This window comes from Benincasa hispida, chromosome 9 (assembly GCF_027475165.1).
Source record: "Benincasa hispida cultivar pf3 chromosome 9, pf3_genome.v1.1, whole genome shotgun sequence".
In the NCBI taxonomy this organism is placed as follows: Eukaryota; Viridiplantae; Streptophyta; class Magnoliopsida; order Cucurbitales; family Cucurbitaceae; genus Benincasa; species Benincasa hispida.
Genome location: NC_143486.1, coordinates 17,125,010 through 17,138,707, shown reverse-complemented (window position 1 = coordinate 17,138,707; position 13,698 = coordinate 17,125,010). Strand labels below are relative to the sequence as shown.

The window sequence follows — 13,698 nt, the reverse complement described above, 5'->3', positions numbered from 1 at the left end:
CAACACTTACAAACTTCTACAAAGCGAGTCGTATCCGTAGTGTCACCAGGATTAAGTATCCCACCTTAATTCTTATACTACAAACCTATTTAGGTTATCACTTCATGATCCACTTTTATATCACATATACATGCTTAAGTTCACATAAGATAACCAATGAGCTTTGTTTATTGGATATGAGTAAATGCTAGAATTAAATAACACTTATTTTATTCATTGAACAATGTGTATCTTTACAAAACAACGAGACTCCGGGAGAATTAGGACACCAATCCCAACAATCTATCACTTGTTCTAATGACTCGGGAGACTAATGTACAATACAATATAAAAATGTACAATATTCAATAAACTAGGGCATACCCCAGTATCATCTCCCACTTTCCCTAGATAAGATGCCGCATGCCCCGCAGACCCAGACTCCCTAGGTGACCCTTGAACGCTTTAGCCGCGAGGGCCTTTGTAAAGGGATCAGCAATGTTGTGCTCTGATGCGATCTTTGTGACTATCACATCACCGCGATGCACAATCTCCCTGATCAGGTGATAATTCCGTTCTATGTTCTTACCCCGACGATGAGTCTGAGACTCCTTTGAATTTATCACAGCCCCACTATTATCACAATACAGTGTGATCGGCTAATCTATATTTGGAACAACTTCCAAATCTAAAAGGAACTTCCTCAACCAAACAGCCTCTTTAGTTGCTTCACAAATCGCTAAGTATTTGGCTTCCATAGTGGAGTCCGCGATGCATCCTTCCTTGATGCTTCGCCAAACTACAGCCCCTCCACTCAAAGTAAACACTGACCCCGATGTCGATTTACGAGAATCTCTATCGTTCTGAAAGTCAGAGTTCGTGTATCTAGTAAGGATCAGATCCTTATCTCCATACACAATCATGTAGTCCCTCGTTCTCCGAAGATACTTGAAGATCATCTTGATCACCGTTCAGTGATCAAATCCTGGATTGGATTGATACCGACTGACAATCCTTACTGCATAGCAAATGTCGGGTCGAGTACACAACATAGCATATATCAAGCTTCCTATAGCAGAAGCATAAGGAATCTATCTCATCTCCTCAACTTCTTGAGGTGTCTTAGGACATTGATCCTTAGACATAACGATTCCTGCCAACCCCTCTTGGAATACTGCATCTTGTACCTGATCAACATTTGATCAATGTACAATACCTGAGACAGGGCTAACCGTTTTTTCTTACGATCTCGAATAATCTAGATCCCGAGAACATACTGTGCCTCACCCAAATCTTTCATTTGGAACTGGGCAGCTAGCCAACTCTTAATGTCAGTCAGATACCCTACATCATTCCCAATGAGTAGGATAGCATCCACATACAGTACCAGGAAAGCTAATGTGTTGTTGATGATCTTCTTGTAAATACAAGGCTCATCAACATTCTAATAAAACCAAAACGACTTGATAGCAATGTCAAATCTGATGTTCCAAGATATGGATGCTTGTTTCAGCCCATAAATGGACCTATTAAGCTTGCAAACTCTTTGCTCTTGATCTGGAACTATGAACCCTTCTGGTTGAGTCATATAGATGGTATCCTCAAGATTACCATTAAGAGAGGAAATCTTGACGTCCATTTGCCATATTTCATAATCATAAAATGTGGCTATGGACAGAAAAATCCGGATAGACTTCAGCATGACAACAAGTGAGAAAGTTTCCTCATAGTCAACTCCCTCAACTTGGGTATAACCCTTTGTCACAAGTCTAGCCTTAAAGGTTTACACCTTTCCATCTACACCTCTCTTTCTCTTAAAGATACATTTACACCCAATAGGTCTTACCCCATCAGGTGGATAAACAAGCTCCCAGAAATTATTGAAGTACATAGACTTCATTTCCTGGTTTATGGCCTTAACCCATTCATCTTTGTCAACATCCTCCATTGCTTTCTTAAAAGACAACGGATTCTCGACCCCATCATTCGTAATGACGTTTTGGCCTTCAGTCAAACCCATGTAGCAATCCAGTGGGTTCATAACTCTCCCACTACGTCAAGGCAGTCTCAACTCTTGAGTTGGTTGACTAGACTTCCCGACCTCAACACCTCTTGTTGAAATCTCAGCAGTCTCAGTCTCACTAGAGATCTCACGTCAAACGAGCTTACTTTCTTATTTTTCGTCCTCGGGACATGCTCTTGATTGAAAAGTAGGGATGCGCAGTGGAATTGAGGATCAATTTTACTTTAATTGCATAAATTAAACATACAACCCTAAATTAGTTAATTAGGGTTTTTTAGAAACATTATCTTTGAAGCTCCCGAAACTTTTCTATCTCCGTTCGAACACGAACCGGACAACCACTAGAGCTGACCTACTATCATCTGGACTCAGAATCGGGTTGTGGAACCCGATGGATGAAGAAACCGAGAGAGAGAAAGAGATGGAAATAATAGAGTGAAATTTGGGTTAGGTTTGGATTTTCTCAGCCCAATTTTTAAAAACTAATTTTTGCAAAATGTCCAAAAGTTTTTAATCCAAAATGACAATCCTATATTTATAGAAAAGGGCCATGCAAAATTGCATGAATAACTTCATAAAAACCCAATACCTAGAATTCACTATCTAAGTGGGCTTAATGTCTCCACTATAAACCAACACCTAGCCCACTATTTTGTTAGTGGAATTATCCAACAAAAGTTTGGATTTTCCTACTAACTTTAGTCAAAGGGCAAAATAGTCATTTGGTCAAAGTCAAACTTTGACCAAAAAGTCAACATTTTGACTTTTTATGATTTTTTCCGTGTTAACTAATTTTGACCTCCCGAGCATGAATCCGCATTCATTTTCTCAAAATTCAAATCACATTTGAATATAAGGTCGATCAAAGTTTTACTTTTCAAAGTCAAAAGTCAACTCTTTGACTTTTTACATCTTTGACCATTTCCATTATTTCCGAGCTTCCGAATATAAAGGTGTTCATATTCTTGATATTTTAATCACATTTAAATATTAAAGCTGTATCTCTAAACTGAAAAACCGACCACTATATCACATATACTTGTAGGTTTCTCTCCACCTAATTTGAACAATTCGAATTATTATATCATACTGTTTTATGTTTATTCCATATGACGATCCGAGATTAGCTGGCTAAACTCTTTAGATGGAGCTAATCAACATTCGTTAACTCACGGGTCATTCCACTATAGTCCCATAGTTGCACTCCCCTCACTATGGATATATTTGTGTCTATATGATATAACCATGATTAGTAAGTTAATCCTTCATTGGTTGTTCGTAATCTTGGCTGGGTCATAAAAACTGTTTTACCCCCGAGACTACATCTTATTCCTTAAGTTCCACTGATCCTCTAACGAACAATTGGTTTAACGTCCAACCTATAAACCAAACCCCTTTCGGGCCAATGAGAGGGTGGGGCCTCTTGTTCAAGACCTAGATTCAGTAACGATTACGTGGAACCAATTCAATACTCCTCTCTTTTAACATAATAAAAAAAATAAAAAAAAAATCACCACACTCTACTTATTTCATGAGTCGTTTCCATTATTCTATACCATATATATATACTTGTCTTTTGCTACAAATTAAGAATTAAAAATAAGGAAATTAATGAAAACAAAATAGTTATATTTCATGTTCTTTCAGATATTTTGTTAATAGATTCAATAATTTGATTTGAATTTAAACAATTGTCCAAAATGTGTTTTATAATATATTTATACACTATAAAAGTAATTGTAGCTATTCACTGAATAGGTTTGAATATAAAATATTATTAATTTATATATGAGAAATGTTTAATGTTAAAATTTTTATATAATTTATTATTTTAGAATATCATATAGTTTATAATTTATTATATTATATAAAATTTATTTTCATCAATTTTTCTCTCTATTGAGTAGTCTCTCTCTGGAGCCTTTGGGGAAATGAAGTGTGAAAGTTAAGATTTTCTTCAAAGGTATGACTTTTAGTCATGATCTTTAACTAACATTCCAAGAAATTTGAATCAGAAGTCTCTCTTATCCTTGAAAGGCTGAAGGATATATCATATTTAGTGATTAATTTTATTCTATTTGAAAGAAGGCGTGGTTAACCTTGATGGTGGAATACAAATTATCACAAAATGTGATGGATACGTTTAAGTCTTACAAAGATTAAAGATCGATCGATTGAAGATTCTAATTTGTTTCAATGATAGCTTAATATCATTACTTTCATTAGATCTTTAAAGAAACTTTTGACAAATTGCTTCAAAATTCCAAGGTTCACTCTTTCTCTCCCCATGTTTTCTAAATTACTCTCTAATATTTCTCACCCCTAAACGATCCTTGATAACACTGCCTCTACCTCAAAGTATTGATGATCCTATAAGTATCATTCATAAATACAATTCAGTCGAAGCAGAAATTGCTAAGGTTGAAGATCGTCTAAAAAATTGGACCATTCCTAAGTTGGGTCAAAAACTAATCTATAAGATCAACAACTTCAATCTCTCTCAAACTGACGTTATTGTCATCACCGAGAAAAATCTCACAATGAAGGGCGAGTTTACCGAAATCAGCCTTCTTCCAAGAGAATCTATAGAGCAAGCCATAGATAGATTCAAATATTTACACATCGGATATGTTCAAGTGGCCCTTAAACCTCTATTTAGAGAAGGATTAGATGTTCCAGTCTATCTTTCTCTTAGAGATAAGAGGAATCTTTGATTCTCACACTCTATTCTAGGGATCGTTCAATATAACCTTGAAAGAGGACCAGATTACTTCACGTGCAAATCGGGATGTACTGTTTCCCTTCAAGACGCAAATCTTCGAGATGCCCTCAGCCTCGATGTCCATTCTCAAGCCCTCGAATTAAAGGACGGATCCCTCCCGTTTGCCGTCTGCTATCGTGTATATTTCAAGCTAATGCATTCAAATGTATCGTCGAGAGCTTTAGAAATATATCCTAAAGGAAGCACCATGCTTATGGAAGTCAATGTTGAGAAATCCTCTATGATTGTCCTAAAGCTTCTACAATGGAGTGAACTCACACAGAATCCAGTTTGGAGAATTCCAGGAGTGAATACTCCTGTTACAAAACAAAGTAAGGATGCTACGATCACAGAACATCATAACGGGAATGTTGAAGTTCAGTTCTATTTAGAACCAAGATATCCCATGATTCAAGAAATTATAAGTAGTAGGCCAAGCATTTCTTTCGAAATGCGGCCAACTAGTAACACTTCCAAATCTATCTTCAGATCTAGGTCAATGGGAACGTCCGTAGATTTTGAGAGATCGATTCCAGACATTCAGTCTGAAAGGAATGAAGGTTCTTTATCTTCTACTCAATCCGACATGGAAAGGAGTTCAAAACCAATTTATAATCAAATTAATTTACTATCGACTTATGAGACTCCTGATCGAAGATATAAGCGAGAGTACAGTCAATATATAGATCTCTATATATCTCAACCAAAGGAGACCAGAGGAGCTTTCATTCTGAAAGGAGATTTCTTCAAAAGAATGAAAGTAAGAGATGAAACGGCAAAACGTCACTGTCTCACTCTCAAACAAAGCCCCACTTAGATTATGACCAGTGGAAAAGAGATAGCTGCAGACTATCCGCCTGAGGAAGAATCCTATTTTTCTCACCGGTAGTCCCAACCATCAAGATGGTATCCTCTCCGTACAAAACCATCAATGAAGAAAAAGTCTCGAAAGTTGGAGTACGAGAAATAAAAAACATCTAGCATCAACTAAATTACTCAAACAAAATGCTAACGACCCTCTCTCAAACAGTTGAGAAAATAAAGAATAAAAAGGCTACCCCAAGTTCAAGCCTTAAGGGCATACCAAAGATTGATCCAAACCGACCAATCTTCCAACCAAATACCTTTCTCATTGGAGATCTGAAAGGAAATCCAGAGGAACTTCTAGCCGAGATCAATAAGAAATTGTCAGTATTCAAGATTGACAAAGGAGAAGCAGACTCTTCAAAGAAGACCGAAGTCTCCAAAGTTGTTAATATGGTAAAAGAGTCCAAAGGGACTTCTGTATCTTATACAAAAATCTTTCTTGTTGTCTCTCATAGCACAGAAATGAAGAATCATTATGCAAAACCCTCTCCTCCATATCTAGGATGGGATGATTTTCGTCCAGATCAAAAGACTTATGATGGATCCTCTGTTATAAGCTAGAACATTGACGGATGCTTCGATCAACAAATGATGAATATTTTCCAAGAAATGCTTCTAGCTGCTACCGCCTATAAACTAGAGAAAAACTGTTCTAAGCACTGCTCACATTCTGGTTTTAGGATTCATAGGAAATCTTAGTAGCTGGTGGCACAATCAACATTCTGAACAAGAAAGGCAGACTATCCTAACTGGCACATAGACAGTTATGGTAAAGCAAGAAGGAAATCCAGGAGCAGGAATTGCCCCAATAGAGATAATGCAAAATGAACAAGATATGGTTAACTCATTGGTATACACTGCAATGAAACACTTTATAGGACGAACAATCATCTACAGTAATCAAACTACTGAAGCACTTCTTAAGATGCGTTGCAGGAGGATGAGTGATTTCAAATGGTACAAGGACATTTTTATGGAGCGAATTTATAACCTTACATCCTGTGGAGACGAAATCTGGAAACAAAAATTTGTAGAAGGATTACCTCCTTATATTGCCAAAAAATTTTATCAGAAGATGTTTGAGATCTTTGAAGTAAATAAAATCAACTGGAACTCTCTCACCTACGGAGACATTACCAGTAACATTCAAGCATTGTGCTTAAGTCTTTGTAAAGACAACAAACATAATCAAAGAATCATCAAAGATGCAGATTATCGAAAGGAATAAGGAACTTTCTGCAAACAATACGACGTTGAACAAGATCTACTGCCTTCAAAGACAAAGAAGAAATCTTCTAATAAATTCTACAGAAAAGGACGATGAACGAAAGAAGAAGAAAAACTCCGAAAGAGGAAGTACTACAATAGAAATAAGAAGTATTCCAAAAAGAAAGGAACCACTTGTTTCCGACGCAACAAAGAGGGTCACTATGCTAATAAATGCCCCTTGATAAAAAAAATCAACACCCTAGAGATTGACAATGACCTAAAACAATCTCTTCTCTTTGCCATCCGTTTTGAAGATGAAATTTCTATTTCAGAAGAATCATCTTCCGAGGGACTAATCAATGAAGTTATTGAAGATTCCTCCTCTGAAGGATATTCTTCTGATTCCTCTCAACATTCAGAAGAGGTTGTCCCTTGTGCAGGATGTATCAATGTTTTAACAAGAGACCATGAGCATCTACTTGATCTAATAGAAGAGTTTCCTAATGAAATATCTCAGAAAACGGTCCTCCTAAAACTTAGAAAGTCTCTAGAAGGCCAAATATGAAGCCTCAAGTCTTGGAGCCAATTCAATATTCCTTTCAAGAAATACTCAATCGGGTGAGTCATTCCAAGAACCTGTAAAGGCTTCTGACCTCCACACGAAAGTCAAGAAAATCAAAAGGGAAGTCACCATCAATAAGCAATGGTTGTCGATCCTAGAAAATGCATTCAATGATTTCCAACAACAATCAACAAAAGCGATTACCCTAGGAGAAACTTCAAGAGTCCAAAGAGATGATATAGAGGGAATCAACCATATCAGTAAAGTCTACAATAAAAGATGGTTATCTAAGGTCACCATTAAGGTCCAGGATTTTAAGTTTAAAGCAGTTGCCTTACTAGATATTGGAGCAGACCAAAACGTCATCCAAGAAGGATTAATACCCTCAAGGTATTTTGAAAAAACAATGGAAGTTCTGAGAGGAGCCAACAACCAGAGACTTCACATTAATTATAAGTTGCCAAAAGCGCATATTTGTAAAGGAGATGTGTGTTTCGTTAACACATTTCTTTTAGTCAAAGACCTATCGGAGGAAGTTATTCTGCGCATACCCTTACTCAATTATACCCTTTTCACGTTTCTGAGAAAGGATTATCATCTAAAAAATTTGGAAAAATAATGACTTTTCATTTCTATCATCTGTTAACATCTAAGAACATTTCAAATATTGAAGAAGAAATCCAGCAGTTTATCAATAGGATTTCTAAGAAAGAGAAGAAAATTGAGTTAATTCAAGATGACATTCAAAATAAGAAGGTTGCTGACAAAATTACTAAGCCTTCGGTCCGGAAGAAAATCAAGCATCTGCTAAAGAAAATGGAAGCTGAAATTTGTTCGGACATCCCAAATTCCTTTTGGGCCCACAAAAAGCATATAGTTGAGCTCCCTTATATCAATGGCTTCAATACAGTCAGGATCCTTAAGCCTACCTCCTCAACCATCAACAACACTGTTACGTCCTTCGGAAGCAAACAACTCAAATAAGAGAACCATGAGGCCATTTTCAAATTTAATTCCCAAAAACCCATCAACATTTTCCCAAGTGGTAAAGCCAAATATTTTCCAACCGAGGCCACCAATTTCAGAATATTTGACTAAAACAATAATGGTCGATCTAATGATTGAGTCAGAGTTTGACAAACCATCCATTCAAGAAGTATGTTCTCAAGTATTCCCTCACGGATTCAACTGTCTTCCCGAAGATGTATAAAAACCAGAACTTTCTATGAATTCATCTTGGTGGACACCAAATCCATGGAAATTACTCATGTTCTGGTCGTTCCAATCCTTAAAAAATTGTATTCTCAAAATTAAAAATATTCAAAGTGCTAACTCCATCCTATTAGAATCAAGGGGTGTTTGTAGCAAAGAAATTCTAAAAAATCATCAAACCTCAAACATATACATACCGTGACTATATGCGAGTATGATATAATATTTTCTGGTTTCAAGCATACAACCATTCTTGGTTTGTGACATTTTGTAAGCAAGCTTACAAAATGCATTTTCCAAATTGGTTTCAAGCATGGTGGAACTATTTTGGACTATCAAAAGAAATCTTCCCAGTAGAAGTCCAAAGGTCTTACGACCTTTTTCAAAATAGCATTTATGCGTCTCCCTTTTCAAATACGTTTAGATTTGCATTATATTTTCAAATTTCGTGGATTTTTTGTTGGAATTTCCGACTAGGACCATATGAAAATTTCAAAGTCTTAAACAAAGCACCAAGGATCAATTAGTGGGAAAAGCTTGACTACTCTCATCTAGAAGCGTCAAAGCTAAAAGATTGGTTCAAAGTCAATGTTCACTTCAAGACTTATCTCATCAAGAAGATGAACAATTTACTTGGACAAAAAATTTAATCATGAGTTCTCTCATTGGAGCAGGATCACACACTGATTTTACTTCAGTTCTCAATACAGTCATCAAGTAGTTATTAGACCATGAAGAAAGTCAAGAATATACAAATTCTTCTGCATCAGTAAATAATGAAGTCGAAGATGACGAAGTTGATTATGATCCCTTCGCCGATTACGACATCAATGACCCATTTTTAGACTCACAGCCAAATTAGTCTAAGAAATGGTTACTCAAATGCTTATTTAAATTTAAAATTATGTAAATTATTTAAATCGTTTTTGTACAAAGGTGTGTAATCACTCTGTAATTATTATCGCCGTTCAAAAGAACCTACATTTGAGGCAGAGATGATGGAGATAGTATGTTTTGAAGTGGACGAACCACCCACCGGCCACAGCGATTAGCTGAAGATTGGAAAGCTCGGACAGATCACTGTGAGAGAAATGACTATAATATCCCATTAACTCATAAGGATTACGTTGGACAATCAAAGTAGGCGGGGTAACCGAAGGAGTAAGACCCTGGATCGTAGTCTCATAAGAGTTGATATGGTAGATTCTGTTATATTCTACCATTGACGACGACTTCAAAGCTCCACAGAAGATGTGAGTTATGCATGCTAATACACGAGGAGGGCGAGGCAGTTGAGAGGATCGATATACTTGTAGATTATTCGCTGAACTTAACTTTTTCTCTATGATATTAATTGCATATAAGATATATATATATTACGTTAGAGTTAACGAACTACAACATATTCCAAAATAAAAGTTACAAACTACACTAAGACCATGCTTACCAATCTATAATAAAAGTTAGTGTAATTATAATGAGATTTCAGTGATAGACCAATCGTAATGAGTCACAATTGCAAATGTAATTAGATTTACAAATCTTTCACATTTATTGTTATTGCAGGGGTTCAATTGAAATCGAAGAAGCTCAACAATTTGCTTATTTTGTCCTCCTTTCATACCTTCATGAGTGTACAACGAATTTATTGTCAATGAATTGACTTTTCCATTGTCATTAAATAAGCTAAAAACATGTGCACTTACATAATGGGTTTTGTTATATTTTTGTTTAGTACAATAATTATGGTATCAAATTTTCAACAAGATCGATATTTTCACATTTCTATATGGATTCGATAATGAGATATGTGGTAGATTGAAATTCATTATATCACAAAAAAATCAAATAAAACATACAAATATAAACAACAAAATGTCATTAATAAGAATATAATAGAAATCACCAATGATAAATATATTAATGTGGTTAAATTTTATTTTTAAAAAAGAATAATTTGTTTACAAAATAAAAATATTTATTACTAATTTAAACATGGTTTTGAAACTTTACATAACACAATTAAAAACCGCAATAATTACTATCATATTAGAATTGATATATATGATATAAAAATATGAAGTAATTATTATGCAACAATTACAAAATACAATAAACGATCAGGCACAATCGTATGTCAATTAAACTATACTCAGTTTGAGACAGGGAATTTATATTATTTTATAGTTGCAAATTGAAATAATATTAAGAATCATTATGATATAGAAAATATTGAGTTTGTATTATGTAACAATTAAAGTAGCAGCACTTAAACGATCAGGTATAAAAGTATAAAGTATAAATTTTGGGTCTGTTCAGATTATTTTAATTTTTTTAAATAATTTATTTTTAAAATTATACCCTTAAAAAAAGTTATATCAAACACACTATATTAGGTGACATAAATTGGAGGGAGTACAATGGTGGTTGAAAAAATAAATAAAGAATAATGGTAAATAAATGTTCTTAGGTAGAATTTGACCGAAGAAAATTAAAAAAAAATTAAGTAAATAAAATATAAAATATATAATGCAATATATTTTTGGTTGAATTTATATAGGTAACGATCAGGCGCAACCAATTCAAGACTTCTCTCTTAAGACAATAAATAAAAAAAAAAAAAAAAAATTACCATACTACTTATTTCATGAGTCTTTTCCATTATTCTATACCAGATATATATACTCGCCTTTTGCTACAAATTAAGAATTAAAAATAAGGAAATAAATGAAAACAAAATAGTTATATTTCATGTTCTTTAAGATATTTTGTTAATAGATTCAATAATTTGATTTGAATTTAAACACTTGTCCAAAATGTGTTTTATAATATATTTATAGACCATAAAAGTAATGGTAGCTATTGACTTAATAGATTTGAATACAAAATATTATTGATTTATTTATGAGCAATGTTTTATGTTAAAATTTTTATATAAGTTATTAATTTAAAATATCATATAGTTTATAATGTATTATATTATATATAATTTATTTTCACAAAAAAGAATTGAGTTTATGACATAGGCTAAAAGTATATTTTCACTTTAATTATAGAATTTGAAAATAATTTTTTAAAAATATGTTGCCAAATTCCATATTCCTCGAACTCAAATAATAAAAAAACGTAAAACAAAATATAAATTGGCTACTACCAAAAGCACCACGTTTTTTTTCTTGTCAATAAAATTAATTGACACCCACTAGGCACGAAAGGGGACCGAAATGATCTATCCATATTAGTTTCATCAATAAAACAAGAAGGGAAATAAGAATCCCAAAAGCCTTCTGCCATTTCTGATTTAAAAAAGATAGAAAATAGTTAAAAGAATTTTCAAAACGAATAGCAAAACGAACTATTAAGTAAATTTGGCATAGAATATGTGTCTATTTGTTTCTAAATATTAGGAGTGCGAACAAAATCTCACATTGATTAGAGAAGAGAGTGATCATAAATATATAAATGAAGATAATTATTTCTATTGGTATGAGATTTTTTTGGTGATAGCAAAAACAAAGCCACTAGGAATTTATGCCTAAAGTATACAACTTGAATTTGGCATCTTAGACTTTCATACATCTATAAATATCTACATATTTTCTAAAGAGCTTATTATTTGTAGTGTGGAAAATTTGAATAATTTTGAACTGCTTAGTTTGAAGACAATGGCCTCAGCAATGTCTAAACCAAGGTAACAATATCTTCTCTCTTTACTATCCTTATTACCGACATCTGAACTTTTGCACACAATCTTCCCAAGCTCTTTGGCTATGTACAAAATTACTCTCGTAGGCGGCTGCATGGGAAGGTGGCTCTCATTACAGGAGCTGCCAGCGGCATTGGCAAGGAGACGGCGAGGCTATTTGTAGCTAATGGCGCCTTCGTTGTCGTAGCCGATATCGACGACAAATTGGGCCAGAAAGTGGTAGCCTCCATTGGCATCGACCAAGCCAGCTTTCACCACTGCGACGTAAGAGACGAGAAGCAAGTTGAAGAAACAGTGAACTATACCGTCGAAAAACACAGCAGACTTGACATTCTCTTTAGCAATGCCGGCATCACAGACCCTGTCATTTCTTCAATTCTAACGCTTGATATGTCCAACTTTGACAACGTAATGGCAACCAATGTCCATGGGGTATGTTACATATATTGCCGTAGTTAATCCTAAAGTTTAACCTGATAGGTTACACTATGTTTAATTTTTTTTTTTTCATTCGTCTAAAAGGTTGTTGCAACGATCAAGCACGCTGGACGAGTAATGGTAGAGCGAAAGATACGAGGGTCAATCATTTGCACGGCGAGCATAGCAGCGGTGATTGCCGGGACACCACCACTAGCATATACAAGCTCAAAGCATGCAGTGTTGGGGGTGATGAGGTCGAGCTGCGGGGAGCTCGGGGCGCATGGGATTAGGGTGAACTGCGTGTCGCCACATGCGGTGGCGACACCATTGACCTGTCGGGCTTTCGGTTTGGAAGAGAGTGAGGTTGAAGAGATTGTTTGTTCATCAGCAAGCTTGAAGGGTGTGGTGTTGAAGACTAGCCATATAGCTGATGCTGTTTTGTTTCTTGCTTCGGATGAATCAGCTTATATAAGTGGTCAAAACTTGGTTGTTGATGGAGGCTTCACTGTGGTCAAATCAGTAATGTGATTTCTCCTTTTAAGGTTTTATTGTGTTTTGAATCATACGCAATATTATTCCAACCTTCTACGTTTTAATTTAAAATAAAAGCTTTAAGGGCTTATTTGTTACTTTGCTAGAGAATTTGAAAACATGTGATAATAGTGAGGATAAAGCTATATTTAATGTAATTTTCGGATGGATTCGGTAGGAGATTTAGAAATTGAATTTTAATTTAAACATTGTTTAAAAATGTGTTTGATGTTATATATTTATAAATCATTAAAATAATTGTAGTTACCTATTAATATTTAGTTGACAATAAATTATTATTAGTTTATTTAGGAATATGATTTACGTTAAACAATTTAGATAATTATTATTTTGTAATAGGACTATTTTTAAATGTGAGAAAATAAACAAAAGTATTTACAACTAATAGCAAAATATCAAACTCTATC

The 13,698-nt window shown here is 34.5% G+C and overlaps 1 protein-coding gene across 1 annotated transcript; it reads left to right on the top strand.

Moving 5' to 3' along the window:
• The first annotated feature begins 12,151 nt into the window (after window positions 1–12,151).
• On the top strand, window positions 12,152–13,428 carry LOC120085418 (short-chain dehydrogenase reductase 3b-like). Its single transcript, XM_039041380.2, has 3 exons — window positions 12,152–12,304; window positions 12,406–12,751; window positions 12,842–13,428. The coding sequence occupies exons 1-3, from the start codon at window positions 12,279–12,281 to the stop codon at window positions 13,265–13,267; spliced, it is 798 nt and encodes a 265-aa protein (XP_038897308.1). The 5' UTR covers window positions 12,152–12,278; the 3' UTR covers window positions 13,268–13,428.
• Window positions 13,429–13,698: the final 270 nt, after the last annotated feature.

What these genes read in the sequence shown, in the direction of transcription:
- LOC120085418 (XM_039041380.2), top strand. Translation starts at nt 12,279, where the DNA reads ATGGCCTCAGCAATGTCTAAACCAAG. An exon ending in TCAGCAATGTCTAAACCAAG is followed by an intron (nt 12,305 to 12,405) that starts GTAACAATATCT and finishes TTACTCTCGTAG; the next exon opens with GCGGCTGCATGGGAAGGTGG. An exon ending in TGGCAACCAATGTCCATGGG is followed by an intron (nt 12,752 to 12,841) that starts GTATGTTACATA and finishes TTCGTCTAAAAG; the next exon opens with GTTGTTGCAACGATCAAGCA.